At 43.2% G+C, this 15,884-nt stretch overlaps 2 protein-coding genes across 2 annotated transcripts; both read right to left on the bottom strand.

Moving 5' to 3' along the window:
• Positions 1-965: 965 nt before the first annotated feature.
• On the bottom strand, positions 966-9,407 carry LOC149341648 (uncharacterized). The gene is made up of 2 exons (XM_089543769.1): positions 4,946-9,407; positions 966-2,429 (listed from the first exon to the last, which is right to left on the bottom strand). The coding sequence occupies exons 1-2, from the start codon at positions 6,198-6,200 to the stop codon at positions 1,084-1,086; spliced, it is 2,601 nt and encodes an 866-aa protein (XP_089399895.1). The 5' UTR covers positions 6,201-9,407; the 3' UTR covers positions 966-1,083.
• On the bottom strand, positions 1,134-12,388 carry LOC149341647 (UPF0235 protein C15orf40 homolog). The gene is made up of 5 exons (XM_089543772.1): positions 12,259-12,388; positions 12,090-12,198; positions 11,899-12,026; positions 11,723-11,831; positions 1,134-1,270 (listed from the first exon to the last, which is right to left on the bottom strand). Exons 1-4 carry the CDS (start codon positions 12,361-12,363, stop codon positions 11,739-11,741), a joined length of 435 nt encoding a protein of 144 aa, XP_089399898.1. The 5' UTR covers positions 12,364-12,388; the 3' UTR covers positions 1,134-1,270; positions 11,723-11,738.
• Positions 12,389-15,884: the final 3,496 nt, after the last annotated feature.

Genomic DNA, 15,884 nt, shown 5'->3' with positions numbered 1-15,884 from the left:
CAGAAACGGAGATGAACAGTATGAGCGATGTTTCTGTGTTTTCTTCTTCGGCTGCACTACAGTTTGTTAATCGACTATGCACCAACAAGCCCAAAAAGTTGTGCAGTTTGGGTGCAGCATTTACAGCACATAGAGAGCAGCGGTCAACAAGTAAATGACAGCAACGGAAGGACGCACAACACAAGGCTGTGTCGTTCCCTTGGTGTCGTTTACTTCATGGCTGCCACTTTCTACTTGCCATGGATCAACCAAGTCGCAGGTTTTTTTACGTGTACATTCACCGATGTAAGGAAATAAGAGAAAAACAGAGGGTTAAAATTGTTCCATGTGATATAAGTGACTGCATGGCTAGGTATAGACGTTCTGCCATCTGGGTACTAGATGTTTTTGCTACACTGCACAGAAGCTAAATCAGACAGCGACAACTGCTAACGGAACGTGAACTGAGTATTTACAAGGCAGTTTCTGAAAAGTACAAATAGAATCTGAAAATATGTTGAAATTGAACAGGCTTTATGTTCTGTTGTTTAGCACCAAGCAGCTAAGCAGTCTCAGTGAGCTCACTCTTTATGTGTGAAAGTAGTTCAAACTTAATTTGAAATTTCAGTTTTTATGCTCACACCTTTACTATCTTGCTGGCAATTTCAAGGTCCATGCTGTAATTCTTTGACCTTGTGACTCAAGTGAATAAGTGCTGTACTATATCTTCTATTCCCATAAATATGTTTTGATTTAGTAATTTTGTATTCAGATTTTGTAGAAAGTGCTCATAACAGAGAAAAACCAGACATGCTAGGTTGTGGAGATAGTTTCACCTGATGCAGTATACCTATGATATTCTCTGCAATGGCATCATCTTCCAAGAGAGATTTACTACACATATAGTTATGTGTAAAATGTGGTGCAGTCCAAGGCTTTACAACACATTTCTCCAAGAAAGTTCTGTGTTTTAATACAAAATGCAATGAAAAATCGCAAGAGGTTTTATTTACAATGGCAGTGTGAAATGAATAAGCTTATATACATTGACTCATTGCCACATGTGTGAAGCATTAAAGCGTTAGTCTCAGGTACAAAACATTGTCAAAGCTCATCCACAGACGATGCTCTCTGCGACATCTTGGTTCCATCCTGGGACACTGAAGTGGACTGTGTGGTTCGAGCTTCAGTCGCATCCTGGACCATGTAGGTGCCCGACCGACGGTTGATCTGCAGATGGAAGACGCTCTCCCCTGCCTTCCTGCGGGCCATGGCACGTCTCTGGAGCCTTCTATGAATGAACAAAACAATAGCGAGGACTGCTATGACAGCCAAGGCAGCAATCATGACCAGCAAGGCCACAGGCGTGCGAGACCCTCCTCGGTTTCCAGCTGATGCAGCCCCGACTGTAACCTCGCTGCTGTAAACAGGCTTCGCTAATGGAATTTCATGACAGTCTGCAGGAATGTCAAGGACAAACTGGCTGAAACAGACGTCATAGTCGTCGTTTTTGGCAATGTCAGCCACCATCAATTGTCCATCGGAATAGCAGGCAGCTTCAGTCTGTGTCAGCACACCCTTGTTTTTGAGCACCGTTACATTGAAGCGGCAGCCTGATTTGGTGGGGAAAGGAGGCAAAAAATGCCAGTGAACTCTGAGCTCATGTGGCTTTGACGTGTTACTATGGAATCTCAGGCGATTTCGGAAATTGCTGTCTTCTCGCTTCGTCGTTGGTGTCTGCACTGCACTGTCCGTAGTTAGTACTGTGCTGTCAGCAAAGGTGAACGCTGTTATTTTCTCATAAGGGAGGGTTGTCACTGATCCCCCAGTAGTAGTTGGCAGGACTGGTGTTGTGGGCTTAGCTTCACTTGTATTAAAGATGCTGCAGCTTCGAGCAACTTCTACTGTTTTCCTGAAGGCAAGCAAGCACACTTCATACCTGCGTCCTGGTTTAGTAACAAAAACGTGGAATGTTTTGTTTCGTGCACTTGGAGGGCAGGGACCAGTCACGTTGGTCCGAAATTTTTCTTCGGCAAAGCCAACTGTCACCAGGCACCGCAGTTGGTCAAGTGGGTCGCTGGCACTGTACGCATTCCACGTGAGAGAGAGCTTTTCGTCATCTTGTTCCACATGTACTAGAGTAAGCCGGCCATTAAATGGTGCCACTGTTGTGGGCTGAGAGGTTGAAGGCCTCACAGAGTCCATTTCAGAAGTTGTAGTGGTTGAAACGATAGTCGTGGAGATTGAAAGGTCTGAGCCAGTGGTTTCAAAAGGCAACACTTTAGTAGTTGATATGCTGGCTGTAATGCATTCAAGTGCTGTGAAATTGAAGTCTACAATGCGTGAGCCGTCGTCGCACAGTGCAGAAGACAAAGTTTCTTCTGTAAACTTTCCGTGTTTCAGAAGGTTGGCAAAACCATGAAGTTCGCAACCACAGTCAAGGGAATTCCCTGCGTGAGTCGAAAACAAAAGAGCGTGAATTATTATGCACACTGGCAACCAACTGCCACATGTTGTGCAAATGGCAGGCAGGTCTGACATAAATGATAAGTCGTTGAATAGAGGCAACTGACTAGGTGTTATGAGGATGTGTCAGACATCAGATGAGTGCCTTTGTCTGAATTGATCCTATAGTTGTGATCTCTTTACCACTACTATAAAACACGTGTCCTTGCCTTGCATTCTCTGTGCTCGGGCCAGTATTGGTGCCCTTAATGGTGAGACCGTCTAGAAGTTCCAAGAAGTTAGCTTTTAATTTATGCTGTGCATTTAAAGCACTTAACTGCAGAATACTGAAATATTGTGCACACAAACAATCACTCCCTCTAGTGCTAAATCCTGTTGCATATCACCTTTAAAAAGAATAGACAAACAAAATCCAACAATACTAGTGACTGTCACATTGCTTTCAAACTTGAGTGCTTGCGGCCTGTATTAAATGTGTGTGCGCATGCATTGGAAGTACTCCTCCTTTGTTCTGGTTATGCCTCTTTTTTGGTGTATCTCTTGATGTTTGTACCAAAAGTAAAAATGTTAGCTGCACAATACTACGGTGCCAGTGCCGCCTTTTTTGAGCACACATACTATGCAAAAATGAACTCCTTTTTGCACAATGGTTCCAGATGTCTGGGTGATAGAGAGAGGCAGTCACCAAATATTCTTACACAACATTTCTTACTGTTGATATGAATATTTTGCTTTCCAAATTAAGTGATAGCATAGAAGGGTCTGCTTTGCTGACAAATTTAAGGACTGAACTGTTCGAGGTCGAAGAGGAAAGTTGGTTGTTTGGCCGCATACCATCTTCACCGAGTCCCTGCTTTTTGTTCTGCATTACCCATGTTTCTTCACTGGATAAATGTGTCATCAGCGTAATAGCCTAGTCAAAAGCTTTGCTTAGCTGCTCTGATAATTACACTGTATTTGAACAGAAAACAGGTGCCTTGAGAAGCTTTGTGTTCTGACATTACTTTTTAGTGCAACATGGTAAATGTTACTGTGCTTGCCTCATGTGCGACTCTTGTGTGAACATTAGGTGAATGAGAAAGAAGGAAGTGCAGTTATCTTGCACACATGAAGGCACCTAGGCTGTGCTGTGCCCAACCTGAGGAAAGAGGTGTTACAGGGAAAGTCAAGGAACCGTTTACAGGCAGCATTATATGTAACTACAGAATGGAACAGCAACAACAAAGTGTATGCAGAGTTCTGTGCAGTGATAACAAACCAACTAGAGGATTATGGAAGTTCCAGAGTTTTGTACAGTGGTAACAGATCAACTAGAGGATTATGGAAGAGTTTTGTACGAAAGTGGTGATGTTTTAAATGATTTGCATGTCTTGATAACCTATACCTGACTCATTGTGGCCTCTATGTAAACAATTTTGCCTGGCTAGCAAAAGAAAAGAATGAAATGATCTAGAATGCAAAGTGACTTTACTGGTACCAGGAGGTTGCAGCTTCTCTACGAATGATGGCGATTATGCTTTTACATGTTCCAGTGGGTTTTGAGCAAAAATTATGCTGCTGTAAAGGTGAAGGTGTTTTCGGCACATTTAAAAGGATCTGCGGCATAACACCATCTGAACAACGGGAAGTTTGGCAGTAGTGGAGAATATGTTTACCGCATTGCATTTTTCCTGCTATAGAGCTATAGTCCGCACCTGATATATCTCCAGAGGGGCAAATTACGGCTTCAATTAAAAGTATTCGCTTAGATAGTCCGCACTCAGTGTGTAGTTCACTGGGAAAAATTTTAGGCAAAATTAAGTTTTTTACATGCTCTGCAAGCAGAATACAATTGCTAAACAAAAATTTTACTGTCAAGCAGTAAAACTCTGGGCCTTTTATTAGACCACATAGAAGTCAGATCACAACCATTCTTCAAGACGGACTATATGCCACCACTGGTGTTACTTGTACATTTAAGCACTTGCATATTTACTGATTGATTTATATTTGTCGAGGTTATCCGCATGTGCTCACGAATTCAAGCACTGAAAGGAGCCACTCCAGGTATCTCGCATATTGAAGCTGATTTCGTTGCGATTTAGCACGGTGAAATGTTGCAGGCATAGCCGGGTTACTTGTTTTACATTGGCAGCCACGCTAGTCTTCTCCAGCTCTGATAAACTATTTTACAAATTAAATCATTCATAGCTTGCACCACGTGAAATTTCAGCTTTATAACATGTATAGTCTGTGGACAATAGTCAGGAAAAATATGGTAGTTCTTAACTAGTAAGACAAGTTAGCTATTAACTTTACTAGCTAGTTTTTTTGTTTTCAGTGACATGTTACACAAAGCCGCATGTGCAGAAAGCTTTAACAGTTAACTGGCACATTACGACACATGTAAAGCCAATGTGGAAGCTGTTCATTAGCTCAGAGTGCTTACTGCAGAGTTGGCACGACTAGTCTTTGCTTTTTCAGAAGAGCTAAGACAGTAAGTGGGACGAGAAGGACTTACCTTTCAAGTTAATGCTTCTAATGTGAGGGCTTCGGGCAAAGGCACCAGCAAACACATATTCTATGCTGTTTGCTGAAAGGTCAACATGCTCCAGCTGTGCTAAGTCCACAGTATGATTCTGGTTGATGTAGGTAACTTCATTGTCTGACAAGTTGAGCACGGTGAGTGAGTGAAGTCCCATAAAGGCCGCTGAGTCCACTGTGTGGATAGAGTTGCCACTAACATTGAGAACTCTCAAGGTTCCAATTCCTGACAATGACTGTCCATCAAGCCTCTTGAGCTTGCAGTGACTTGCATCCAGAGTTTCAATCTTCAGCAGTGGTGCCAGCCAGCTCTTCGAAAGCATCACAAGTGGGTTGTGAGATATAGTTAAAGCCTTCAATGATTTAAGTGAGTCGAATTTGGGTTCAGTCAAAGCATTGTGGCTGACATTCAGGGTAATAAGGCTGGGAAGATCAAGCTTCATTCCGGCATTGGTGAGCTGGTTGTGGCCAAGGTGGACATGCTTGAGGTGGTCAAGGGAGCTTTCCAGCGAAACAGATGCCAGTAGGTTGGAGCTGAGCTTCAAAACTTCAAGCGCTGTTTTGCCAAACACAGTTGAGTCAAACGTGGTCAGCTTATTAGAAGACAAATCAAGATCTTCCAGATGCTCCAGGTGGAAAAAAGCACCTACAGCGATTGATGAGACTTCATTTTTCTCAAGTGACAAGACCTTGAGGCCCTGAATGCCTCTGAATGAGTCTTCAGTCAGCTCTGTGATCTGGTTGTGGGACAGATTCAGTGCAGTTAGACTGGAGAGGTCTTGTAGTGCAGCACTTGGTACTGATGTCAGCTTGTTCTCAGATAAGTCGAGGGTATGAAGTGATGAAGCTGCTTTCACAAAGGCACCTTGTAGCACACTGGACACATCACTTCTCACAACATGCACCTTCTCTATGTTCTCCAATGACAGAGAGCCATTTTCAAGAGAGCCAAGTGACTTTATGGCCAAGAAAAGTACTTTAACGGGGCTCCCGCTCTGCACTGCTTGTGAGAGTTCCTTGGCCACAAGAGGTAAAAGTGGTGTGTACACCTGCTCACCATGGCATTCCAGTCTTGGGGCGTTGAAAGTGCAGTCAAGGTCAATTTTTTCACCAGTCGAAGAAAGTGAAGTGGTCTGGTCTGTCGTTGGGTCTGTGGTAAATACGCTTGTGCCATTCTGTGCTGCTGAGACAGCGAACAAAAGCATCAGAAGCCATACTGCCCTGCACGCCATTTTCAAGCAGAAGAGACAATGCCTGCAGCCGACTGTTGGCTTTAACGGCAGCTAGGGCACAGTCACACAGGAAGACGGAATGGCCCAAGAGGATGCTTGACAGGAAGCGACTTCTTGTCTCTTCCTCTCCCCCGCACAATGCCAAGCTTCAATGTGGCACACGCCCCTTTATCTCCACATCCTGGGAGGCTCCGGAGGAGTGTTTTCCTGAGGATTTCCCTATCTCTACAGTGACCGTGTTGCACTCTGCTGTTTCCGTCTTACTTCACTGGCAAGCAACAGCAGGCCATAGTATACAGAATCTAACGCTGACATAACATTTGAACCCCAAGGAATTACGAAACTTTATTAAGCACTGAAACTTGCTTCATCTGCTTGTGTAAACGAAATTAATTCAAGAATATTAATTTGCACCAAGCATGTCTCAAGTACTATTTTATCACATATTCTTCAACAGCCCCTTGCATCAGGTTGCAAAACTGGAAGTCGAAGAAGGCAATGTCACTCAAGTCCCAAAAAAAGGTCCTTCACAGTTGCCCAGCAGCTGCCACCTTATATCCATTACTTGCATTAGCTCTTCACTAATGGAACATACAATTCATTCACATTTGGTAAATTTTCGAATAACTTGCAATTTCTTTCATTCCGACCGTTCTGGGTTTTGTGCACTGCATTCTTGTGAGACACAGCATTATTCATCAATGATCTTAGTTCTAGCCTTCATATTAACATTCCTGCTGGCATCCTATTTTTAGAATTTGAAAAAGCGTTTCGTAAGGTTCCCCGTAAAAGGCTACTTTTAAAACTTTCACGTTTTCATTTTCATGCACCCTTGCATATTTGACTCTCTTAAGTGCCCTCAGTCTTTTTTCCTAATATATAGAAAAAACACGACCTCAAACATTTCCCACGTCATTCACTTATTCTCAAATGACTGCACTGTTTATTGCCCTAGCTCTAAGCAATAACACCAATGTTTGTGCCATCGAGTCAGACCTTTTATGCACTGAATCTAGGTGCAAATCGTAATTACTGTCTTTGAATGTGCAAAAAACTTCGCTAATTTCTTTTCGCTGGCGACATGCTTACTCCAGCCCTAACTATGTACTGTGTGGCACTGTTATTTCTCCCACATCATGATTTAAGTATGTGGACATTAACATACAACATAATCTTTCTTGGTCTACCCATATTATTGTGATTTGTATTTCGTAGGTTTGTATTTCGATTCATGCCTAGTATCTCAAGAGAGCAAATGCTGCCTGAACTTGGTAATTAATGCAGTGGTTGTGTGTTCTTGATATTAAAAAGGCTGGGAGCTTCATCTTTGGAAGGCACAAACATATTCACAGACTGATGTCCTGTAAATGACTTTCATGAGCACAGATGTGTACATGTACACTAGGTTTCATGCTACTGCTCTTTGCCAGCCAAGTAGCAAGTTGTCAGTACATCTTCGCACTATCAAAATAAAATAAACTGCCATGCTAGCTGATTTCTGCTTCTCTAACCATTGCATCCATAGGTAATTTAAAATTGTTTCTGTTTTAGTTTGCTAGCATGCATGCTTTTATTTTTTTACATCAGTTTTATTTACCTGCCGTCTTTTGTTGCTTTCTGTGATTTATTTGTCCCCTCCCCAACTAATACTCCCTCCAAGAGAGATTTTAGAAGCAATTTGAAAAATAAACAAACATAAGAATGTGTCAACCATGGCTTATAGCAAACAAGATGCAGCACAAACAAAAGCAAGCGAAGCCTTTTCTTTTATGGTCTGTAGTGTTTCTGGAGAACCAAGCTTTTGCTCTGCCATGCCTGGACAAATAAAAAGATGCCAGTCAAACAGCTCCTTCAGTGTAATGTGTGCACAACAGACCAGCCGAATGATGGCGATGACGTCAAAGGTGAGTATAGGATATGTGAGGCATCAAAGAAACTGCAATATAATTGCTGCTTCTTCATTCGTTGTGATTTACTGCTTATGGAAGGCTGGCTTTAGCGTTGTGGTAAATGAAAACGACAACGCAGTGATTATATGGCAGTTTTTTTCATGCCTCACATGACCTATAATTAGCATCGACGTCACAGCCATTGCTCAGCTGTTGAAACTGAACTGAAATAAGTGGGAACATAATGAAGTATATATTATTTCACAGTAATAGGTTAATATTATGTGGTGATGCATGTTATACTAATGTCTCATGCATCATTTCAAAGAAAAAAACACCCAATCAAAAAAATCGGTGTCTGTACCCCTTTATTAAGTAATCTTAAACAACAGAATATGCTGCGAGTGAGTAGCATATCCACCATGTTCTGAACACTCTGTGAGTGTGTCTACACTCTCCTGCTGCTCCTTCACTACTGCAGTGGCGTTGCAAAAGTCAAGTAAGAACAGCTAACAGAGAGGTTGCTCCATATATAACTATATATAACTGTTTTCCTTGACTAATTTCAATCAGAATGATATTGCCATGTGCACTCTTATTAACACTGCACCTTACTTGCTCATCACTCATGACCATACTGTCACATGCAGCTGGAATGTGCTGCACTGTGGCTAGAATGTGCCACCTCATGTCACCAAATGCACTGCCATTGGATCACTGGGCCTAAGTACAATGCAGATGCATGGTGCACCTCCAAATTCACCAACTGCGCTGCTGTTGCCATGCTCATTTGGTTTGGTGTGCCCAAGTTATCACAATAATGCATTTCGATTTTGTTCCTTAAATCATTGGGCTACTCCATGCAACAGCTTCATACCACATTTCCAAAACAACGTCAGTTTAGTCAGTGGTCTTCTGGAGAAATTTTGTTGATGCACACCATCTTCATTCAGATAGGAAAATAAAGTTGTATCCATTTTCTGTATGCCGTTCATGGCTCTCTTCAGTACCAATTTGACAAATTGCAATGCAGTTGCTAGAACAAGACGGGACTATTTGCAACGCGAGATGCCACATATGGCAGTAACAATGGATATTTTGTATTACTATGTAAACAAGTACTATTGATGCTAAAATATGACCGGCATGCATGCTATGGTTAAGAACTACATGAATGCAGCTAAATCTAACCAACGCTTTAATCTTAACTCTCAATACATCCAGTGATTCTGCGCTTTTTCTGTACCTAAGGAGTACTGCTATTAATACACAAAAAATTCTCTTAATTCTACAGCAACTGCGTAACTTGAGCAGCAAAAAGGAAGCAGAAAATAAGAACTATACCTTATGATCGTACAAGTGTGGCGAACTGGGCTTGTTGCTGAAGGTTCATACTTAAATCAGCATGAAAGATGGGACAAAAGAAATAGACAATACATATGTAAATGCTTGCTGAGCATTAAAAGTTTCAGAGGGGTACATGGCTATCCAGCTTCCCCCATCAGCCTAACAAGTCCCAGATGCCGGTAGAACTTGAAGTACCGACAAAGCCGCTGCCATAAGCAGAAGCCTAGCTGACGGGGTTGATACAGAGAAGCAAACTGAAGAGAAGCAGACTGTCAATGAAAGAAGGCTCCAAAACATCCCCTAGCAAAAAGCCCTTACCGTCCAGCTACAAACCCTGCATAGTGCTCCATGTGCGGTTAAATGCCGCACAGTCCGCCACAACGTTTAATGGTGGATGCTTTCCACTTGAGTACAATGGTATCATAGCCTGCGCTCCTGGCCTGGGAAAAGTTGACTAATTGAAACTTTGTATTTTTGGACAACCTCTGTGTAACCCATGCGGATGTGGTCCTTGGGGTTCCGAATCCCTCTCTTGGGATCTGGATAGTGTCTGGACTTTGTAAAGCTACCACCCCTGCTTGAAGGGGTGCTCTCTGCTCATTTGAAAATGATATGATTCCATATTTCTCACTGCTGTACGAAGTCTCCTCATCATGTAAGTAAAGCTAAGTCTGTAATCAATGCGTTCGTAGTGTGCTAGGACAGTAAGCATCCTAGTGCACTTACGAGGGGAACAGGTTACGCTTGCGCTAAAGCAGTTGTTCTTAGAAATGAATAAAAAACATAGCTACAACATTACGTTTTGCAGCTGTCCTTGAATCTAAAGCCTATGTTATGCCGTTTAAGCATTCTGGTTCAGCGGTTAAGCTATTTCTATAGCATTTAACCAGCATTACTTTCTCGCTCTATAATCACAGCCTCCACGTCCCTTTATTTTTAGCTCTTAGGAGGCATGGGCTTGAGTTGGTGGAAGGGACATTCGCAATTTTCTAATTGGACCGGGAGTTTTAAGAAACTGAAAGTAATGGTGGTAGATATTGCTCAAAGTGTTTTACTCATTTCCTTTTTTTAAATAAAGATAGCCAGCTGACATGAAGTAGTTTCATGCATGCCGCCAAGGCGAGAGTTGCATCTGTCAGGGCCTGTCTCGTGCACTGCTAAAATGTTTGCCAGTTCCGAACAAGAGAAAAACTCTGTAGAAAGCTTTGAGGGTTTGCGCTGTGCTGACCCTTGAACGCACAGTACTACATCTCCTCTCAATCACAGAATGACTCTACGCCAGAAAAGCAGAGGCTAGCAGTTAAACACAATCACAAGTAGTGCATGGCATGTCCTTTGATTGTTGGCAGAATGTAATTATGACAACACTGTTTTTTGAACATCTGATTCTGCTGAGCCATTCTGTGGAACAAAAGAGGCCTCCTCGCTCATGAAGCTTTTGTGTGTGCTGCTTGTATCATTCGATGCTGACCAAGTAGTTTCGGGACGACCCTCAGGAGGTTGGGAGGGACCCCTGCGATCTACGTTGCTTTATGTTATGGCTAAGAACTGCATGCATGCTGTAAATAACGCCAATGCTTTTTACTTAACTTTCAATATATCCAGCTATTACGTGCTTTTTGAGTACCTGATGACTACGTACGCAAGGCAGTTATGTCTGAAAAAAGTCTCTCAATTCTGCAGCAATTGCGTAACTTGAGCAGCAAACAGGAAACACAAATAAAGAACTATAACTTATGATTGCACGCAAATGCTTGCCTGCTGAGCATTAAAGGTGCCTTGAAGCACATTTTAAAAAGGCAAGTACAACCCCCGTAACTGTTAATTACATGCCTATCTCCTGGACATCTAATAACTGCAAAACCTAGTCTCTTGAAAATTGTTTGCTATTTAATGCTCCTTTTTAAATCCTGCATGCTTTTCTCACCGCTACGATGCCTTTTTTATTGTTCTCATAGTCTGGAATAAGCTAGCCATTTAAATTCCATCAGTCCCTATTTAAAGTTTTATAACAGCTAGTCTTAATATGCCAAGTATTTTATATTTGCAGCTCGTAAGCATCGATAGTTCACAAATACTTTGATTACGTTGAATTTTCGGAATCAACATTTGTGTGCACATCGATTTATTGGCAGTGGTCGCCAGGGCTGTCACGAACAGATCAGGGAAGATTGTCACGCAGATGGGCAGCAATCATCTCTCTCAGTCTCACTCGGCCACAGAGAACAAAAACAAAAAGAAAGCTTTATAAACGGCCAATATGCGCAGAGAAGACAGTAAACTTACATTTTTTTTTTTAATGTCAAGATTCTAGTTGGTTCTTGAGCACTTGAAGCACATCAGATGCTCCCACTTGCGACGTGACCATAACAACCTTTTCTTTGGAGCGAGCACCCTGTTTGGACAAGATGGACAGCATAAGGGCAAATAAAAAAATTCAGACTTAAACGATAAGAACTGACTTTTTCGAGTGACACGTCGCTCTTGCGGAGGTTCAGGAGCTTTGACAAAAAGCGGATCAGCTCCGTGTTTGCTTCTCCATCAACGGGAGGAGCAGCAATCTGGATGCCCACGGAGTCGCCACTGATGTCTGCAACAATGTATTAGATAAACACGCTTTTCCGTATAAAACACGTTTTCTGTTCGGACTCACCCGTAATCCTACTCACGCTAGCCCCCGGCTTTGCGTGCACTCGAATAGCAACGGCTCCGGCGTTCGTAGTGTAAACTGGATCGGTTGTCTGCTGCACGGTTTCGGTAGCCTATGACAGATCAACGACAAATATTCAGCGAACAGGGCAGCAGCAGGTGTTTCGCATCACCTTTCCACTTGTGCTTGATTTCTTCGCACCACTTTTGTTCTTTGGCATAGCTTTTGAATAGCCTAGATGCAAATTTCTCAAAAATAGAAATATTGTTCTCCGCATTGCATGCACTTTTAACTGTGGCTTGGCTCGTCTTGGAGCCTTAAACAAACAAGCCAAGCGTGCTTGAAAAAAAAAAAAGAAGAAAAATTGCCATTAATTCTAAAATTGTGCTTCTGATTTTGTTTCCATGACTCGTAAAGCTGTACCAGGCTGTACCATTTTTGCACCAAACATTGTTAGAAGTGGTAGTAGTAGTGGAGTATGGAGGAAGGAAACTTCTCCAACGTTTTCCTTCTCAAGGAGGTTATTGCGCTGGCGTGTTCTCTGATTCTGGTTTCTCTATTTATTCTAGCAATTATAGTATACTGTAATAGTATCCTGGGAGCGGAAACCAACTTTAAAACCTATTTAAAAACAGGTTGCTGTTTGAAAGTTTCTCTCCACTCCACCCTATCGCAGGCCTTCTGGAAATAAAGTTCGCTTGTCTTTGCCCTCTTCCCTTCGTCTTCCTGAACCAATTAATGTAGGGATGGATTCGAACGTGAATACGCCTGATTTAGTCCTGGCATGTCCATGTCCTGGCATGTTGCACAAGAAAATGCAGAGAGCAAAAAAGAGTAGTGGTTGAAGCTGACAGCATCAGTAAACCTGCGTATAATATTGAACGCTTTATTTTCCCTCTAGCAAGCGTTAGGAAACCCCGAAGCGTTGCGTTCCCACCACCGAATCAGTCAAGAACGCTTCTATAGAGTTTCTTACTATTCACTTAGAAACCCTATGAACGTGCCAGTTCGGCTTTCGATTTCTTCATCCGACAGCAGTGCCTCTCGCGGCCATCAGCTTTGTTGATTTCCATGCGGCTTTGAAGCGGCGTTGCTGCTGCTATCCGGTCAGTAGTGGTCTGGCAGCCCACTTATAGTGCCTAGAATATACTGGCTAGTGTGACGACCGCCCGCGCTGCGCTATGGGAGAGGGTGGCGCCGTTTGCAATGAATGCCCACCGACGGCGACAGAGGGCGCTGCTTGTCGGGAGGGTGCTGCCGCAGCAGACGACGCGGCCAGCGCTCCTTTCTTGCTTCGGAAGGCAGCAGGCAAGCGGTTGGTCAACACGTGCGTGATTTAACCCGCTTGTGCACGTCTTTTCTGTTCAGCGAGGTACAGCGTTTGTTGTTCTGCGTAGGCCCTCGCACATGCGAGCCATTCCGTACTCCTAGCAGTTTCGTTCGGATGGCATCGGGGTTCTGTGCGAGCGTTGTGTGCGATCGTGTATCCGTGCGTGTGTGTTCACCGTGTCGTTCAGCATGCCGTTCAGCGTGTCGTTTACACTGTTGTCAATTCATGGAGTGAGTCGTGGATTGTTGTTTTCCCTTGCCTGCCTATAAACGGCACAGAGAGATGTCGAAGCCAAAGCAGCAGGGCAAGGAAAAGACTTGCTTTGTGCCGCTGTGCAAAAGCGGTTACCGCTCGAACAAAGAGCGCGTTTCTATGTTTACTGCACCATCTACAGCTTGCAGAATGGGAGAAAAACATCAGAAGGAAAGACAGAAGATTAACGCCAACTGCTGTGGTTTGCAACAAACATTTTGAGAGCACATATCTTGTGTTTTTAAGTTTTTAACTGAAGCAGGTTTTCTCAACTAAATATAAATCATGACCTATAGCTTCACATGATGTCCCTCAGTCACTTCCTCATTCGTGAGGAAAAGGCTGAGGCTTTTATTTGATTGGTCGGGATCCTCAGCATCCTAGCCCAGCCAAGGATGGCCGCTGAGGCTACCTGACCTTTTTAAAGCTTTTACCATTAGTCATTCCTAAATCTCGTTTTCCCCAATATTACAAGGTAGCTAATTTTTGGCCCTTTACACCACTGAGAGCTTCCACATTTTTATTAAATCTCACAGAAAACAGTTCCTATACCTTGTGTTTGGCGCATGATGGCCTTAGCTGCATATGTGCCATTAAACCCAACACAACAAAACACATTTTGAGAGCACCTGTAACGAGCGCACGTTCAGTGTCACCGTTCAGTGGGCACAGCGGACCGCACATAGGCATGTTGCCTTACGCTTCGTTGTTCTGCTTTGCACAGGTTTTTCTGCTCGGTCCGCCCAAACTGCTTCTTCATCAGGATACCGCTACAGTCGACACGTGCCTTCAAGAATATTTGGCAACAGATGCGGGAGATTTCATTTCCTGGCGGAATGATTACCTTCTTCAAGCACCGCCCCCGTTCCATGTGACCTGCCCGGACCTTCGTTTAAAAGACCGACAGCCAGGCTTCAACTTCAGTGGGCACAGCGGACCGCACATAGGCATGTTGCCTTACGCTTCGTTGTTCTGCTTTGCACAGGTTTTTCTGCTCGGTCCGCCCAAACTGCTTCTTCATCAGGATACCGCTACAGTCGACACGTGCCTTCAAGAATATTTGGCAACAGATGCGGGAGATTTCATTTCCTGGCGGAATGATTACCTTCTTCAAGCACCGCCCCCGTTCCATGTGACCTGCCCGGACCTTCGTTTAAAAGACCGACAGCCAGGCTTCAACTTCAGTGGGCACAGCGGACCGCACATAGGCATGTTGCCTTACGCTTCGTTGTTCTGCTTTGCACAGGTTGGTTGTTATTCTACTACAATTAGAAGTGATTGCCGCGGTCTTTTGGTCCTGCCGTGCCCACAACGCTGTGTTATCATTGCCCAAGACGTGTTTTGTGTTTGCGCGCTGCTTTTATGTGGTGACATTGAATGTAACCCTGGGCCTGATAATTCAAATGAGGACAGTACAGAACTATTAAAGCAGTTGCTTACAGCTCATTCCAAGTTAACAGCAGAGATTGTAGCCCTCAGAACACAACAAGAAGATTTGGAAAAAACAATATCTGACTTAAACTCTCGCTTTGCGGACTTTGAAAAACAAACAGAACGTATTGATAATATGGAACGCACAATTCACGCCTTGCAGTCGAAACTGGTCTATATGGAAGATTACAGTAGACGTTCCAATTTAGTCGTTTTTGGTGTAAGCGAGGAACCAGATGAGACAGAATCTGATCTAAAACAGAAGGTTCTGACTGAAATTTTCTCGGAAACACTTGATGTCCATTGTACTTCTGTCGGTAGAATTCATCGTTTAGGAAAGAACACTGTCAACAGGCCTGTGATCATATTTTTTCAGGATTACAATGAAAAGCAAAAAGTCCTTAAAAACGCTCACAAGCTCAAAGGAAAAAAAGTATCTATTCAGAATGACTACTCAAAGGAAACCCTCAGGAAACGAAAACTATTATGGGATAGTACTAAAACTGAGAGAGACAAGAAAATGAAGGTGACCTTAATCAATGATAAGTTGCTCGTTGCTGGCCAGATGTTTTCGTGGGATGATACCACTAGCACAAGGGTGAAACTGCCATCGCGGAACACACGAAAAAGTGAATGACGTAGTACGCGGATCAAGAAGGAATTAAGACTTATAAACCTTAATGCGCGGAGTATAATCAACAAAAGCGAACAGCTTGAGGCACTTCTTCTTGGGTACAATCCACATATCGTCATCATTACGGAGACATGGCTTCGCGATGAAATAG

The sequence above is a fragment of the Amblyomma mixtum genome, chromosome 5, assembly GCF_055824585.1.
Source record: "Amblyomma mixtum isolate Tamu chromosome 5, ASM5582458v1, whole genome shotgun sequence".
Lineage (NCBI taxonomy): Eukaryota > Metazoa > Arthropoda > Arachnida > Ixodida > Ixodidae > Amblyomma > Amblyomma mixtum.
The sequence above is the reverse complement of the archived record's forward strand: the minus strand, read 5'-3'. Positions and strand labels throughout refer to the sequence as shown.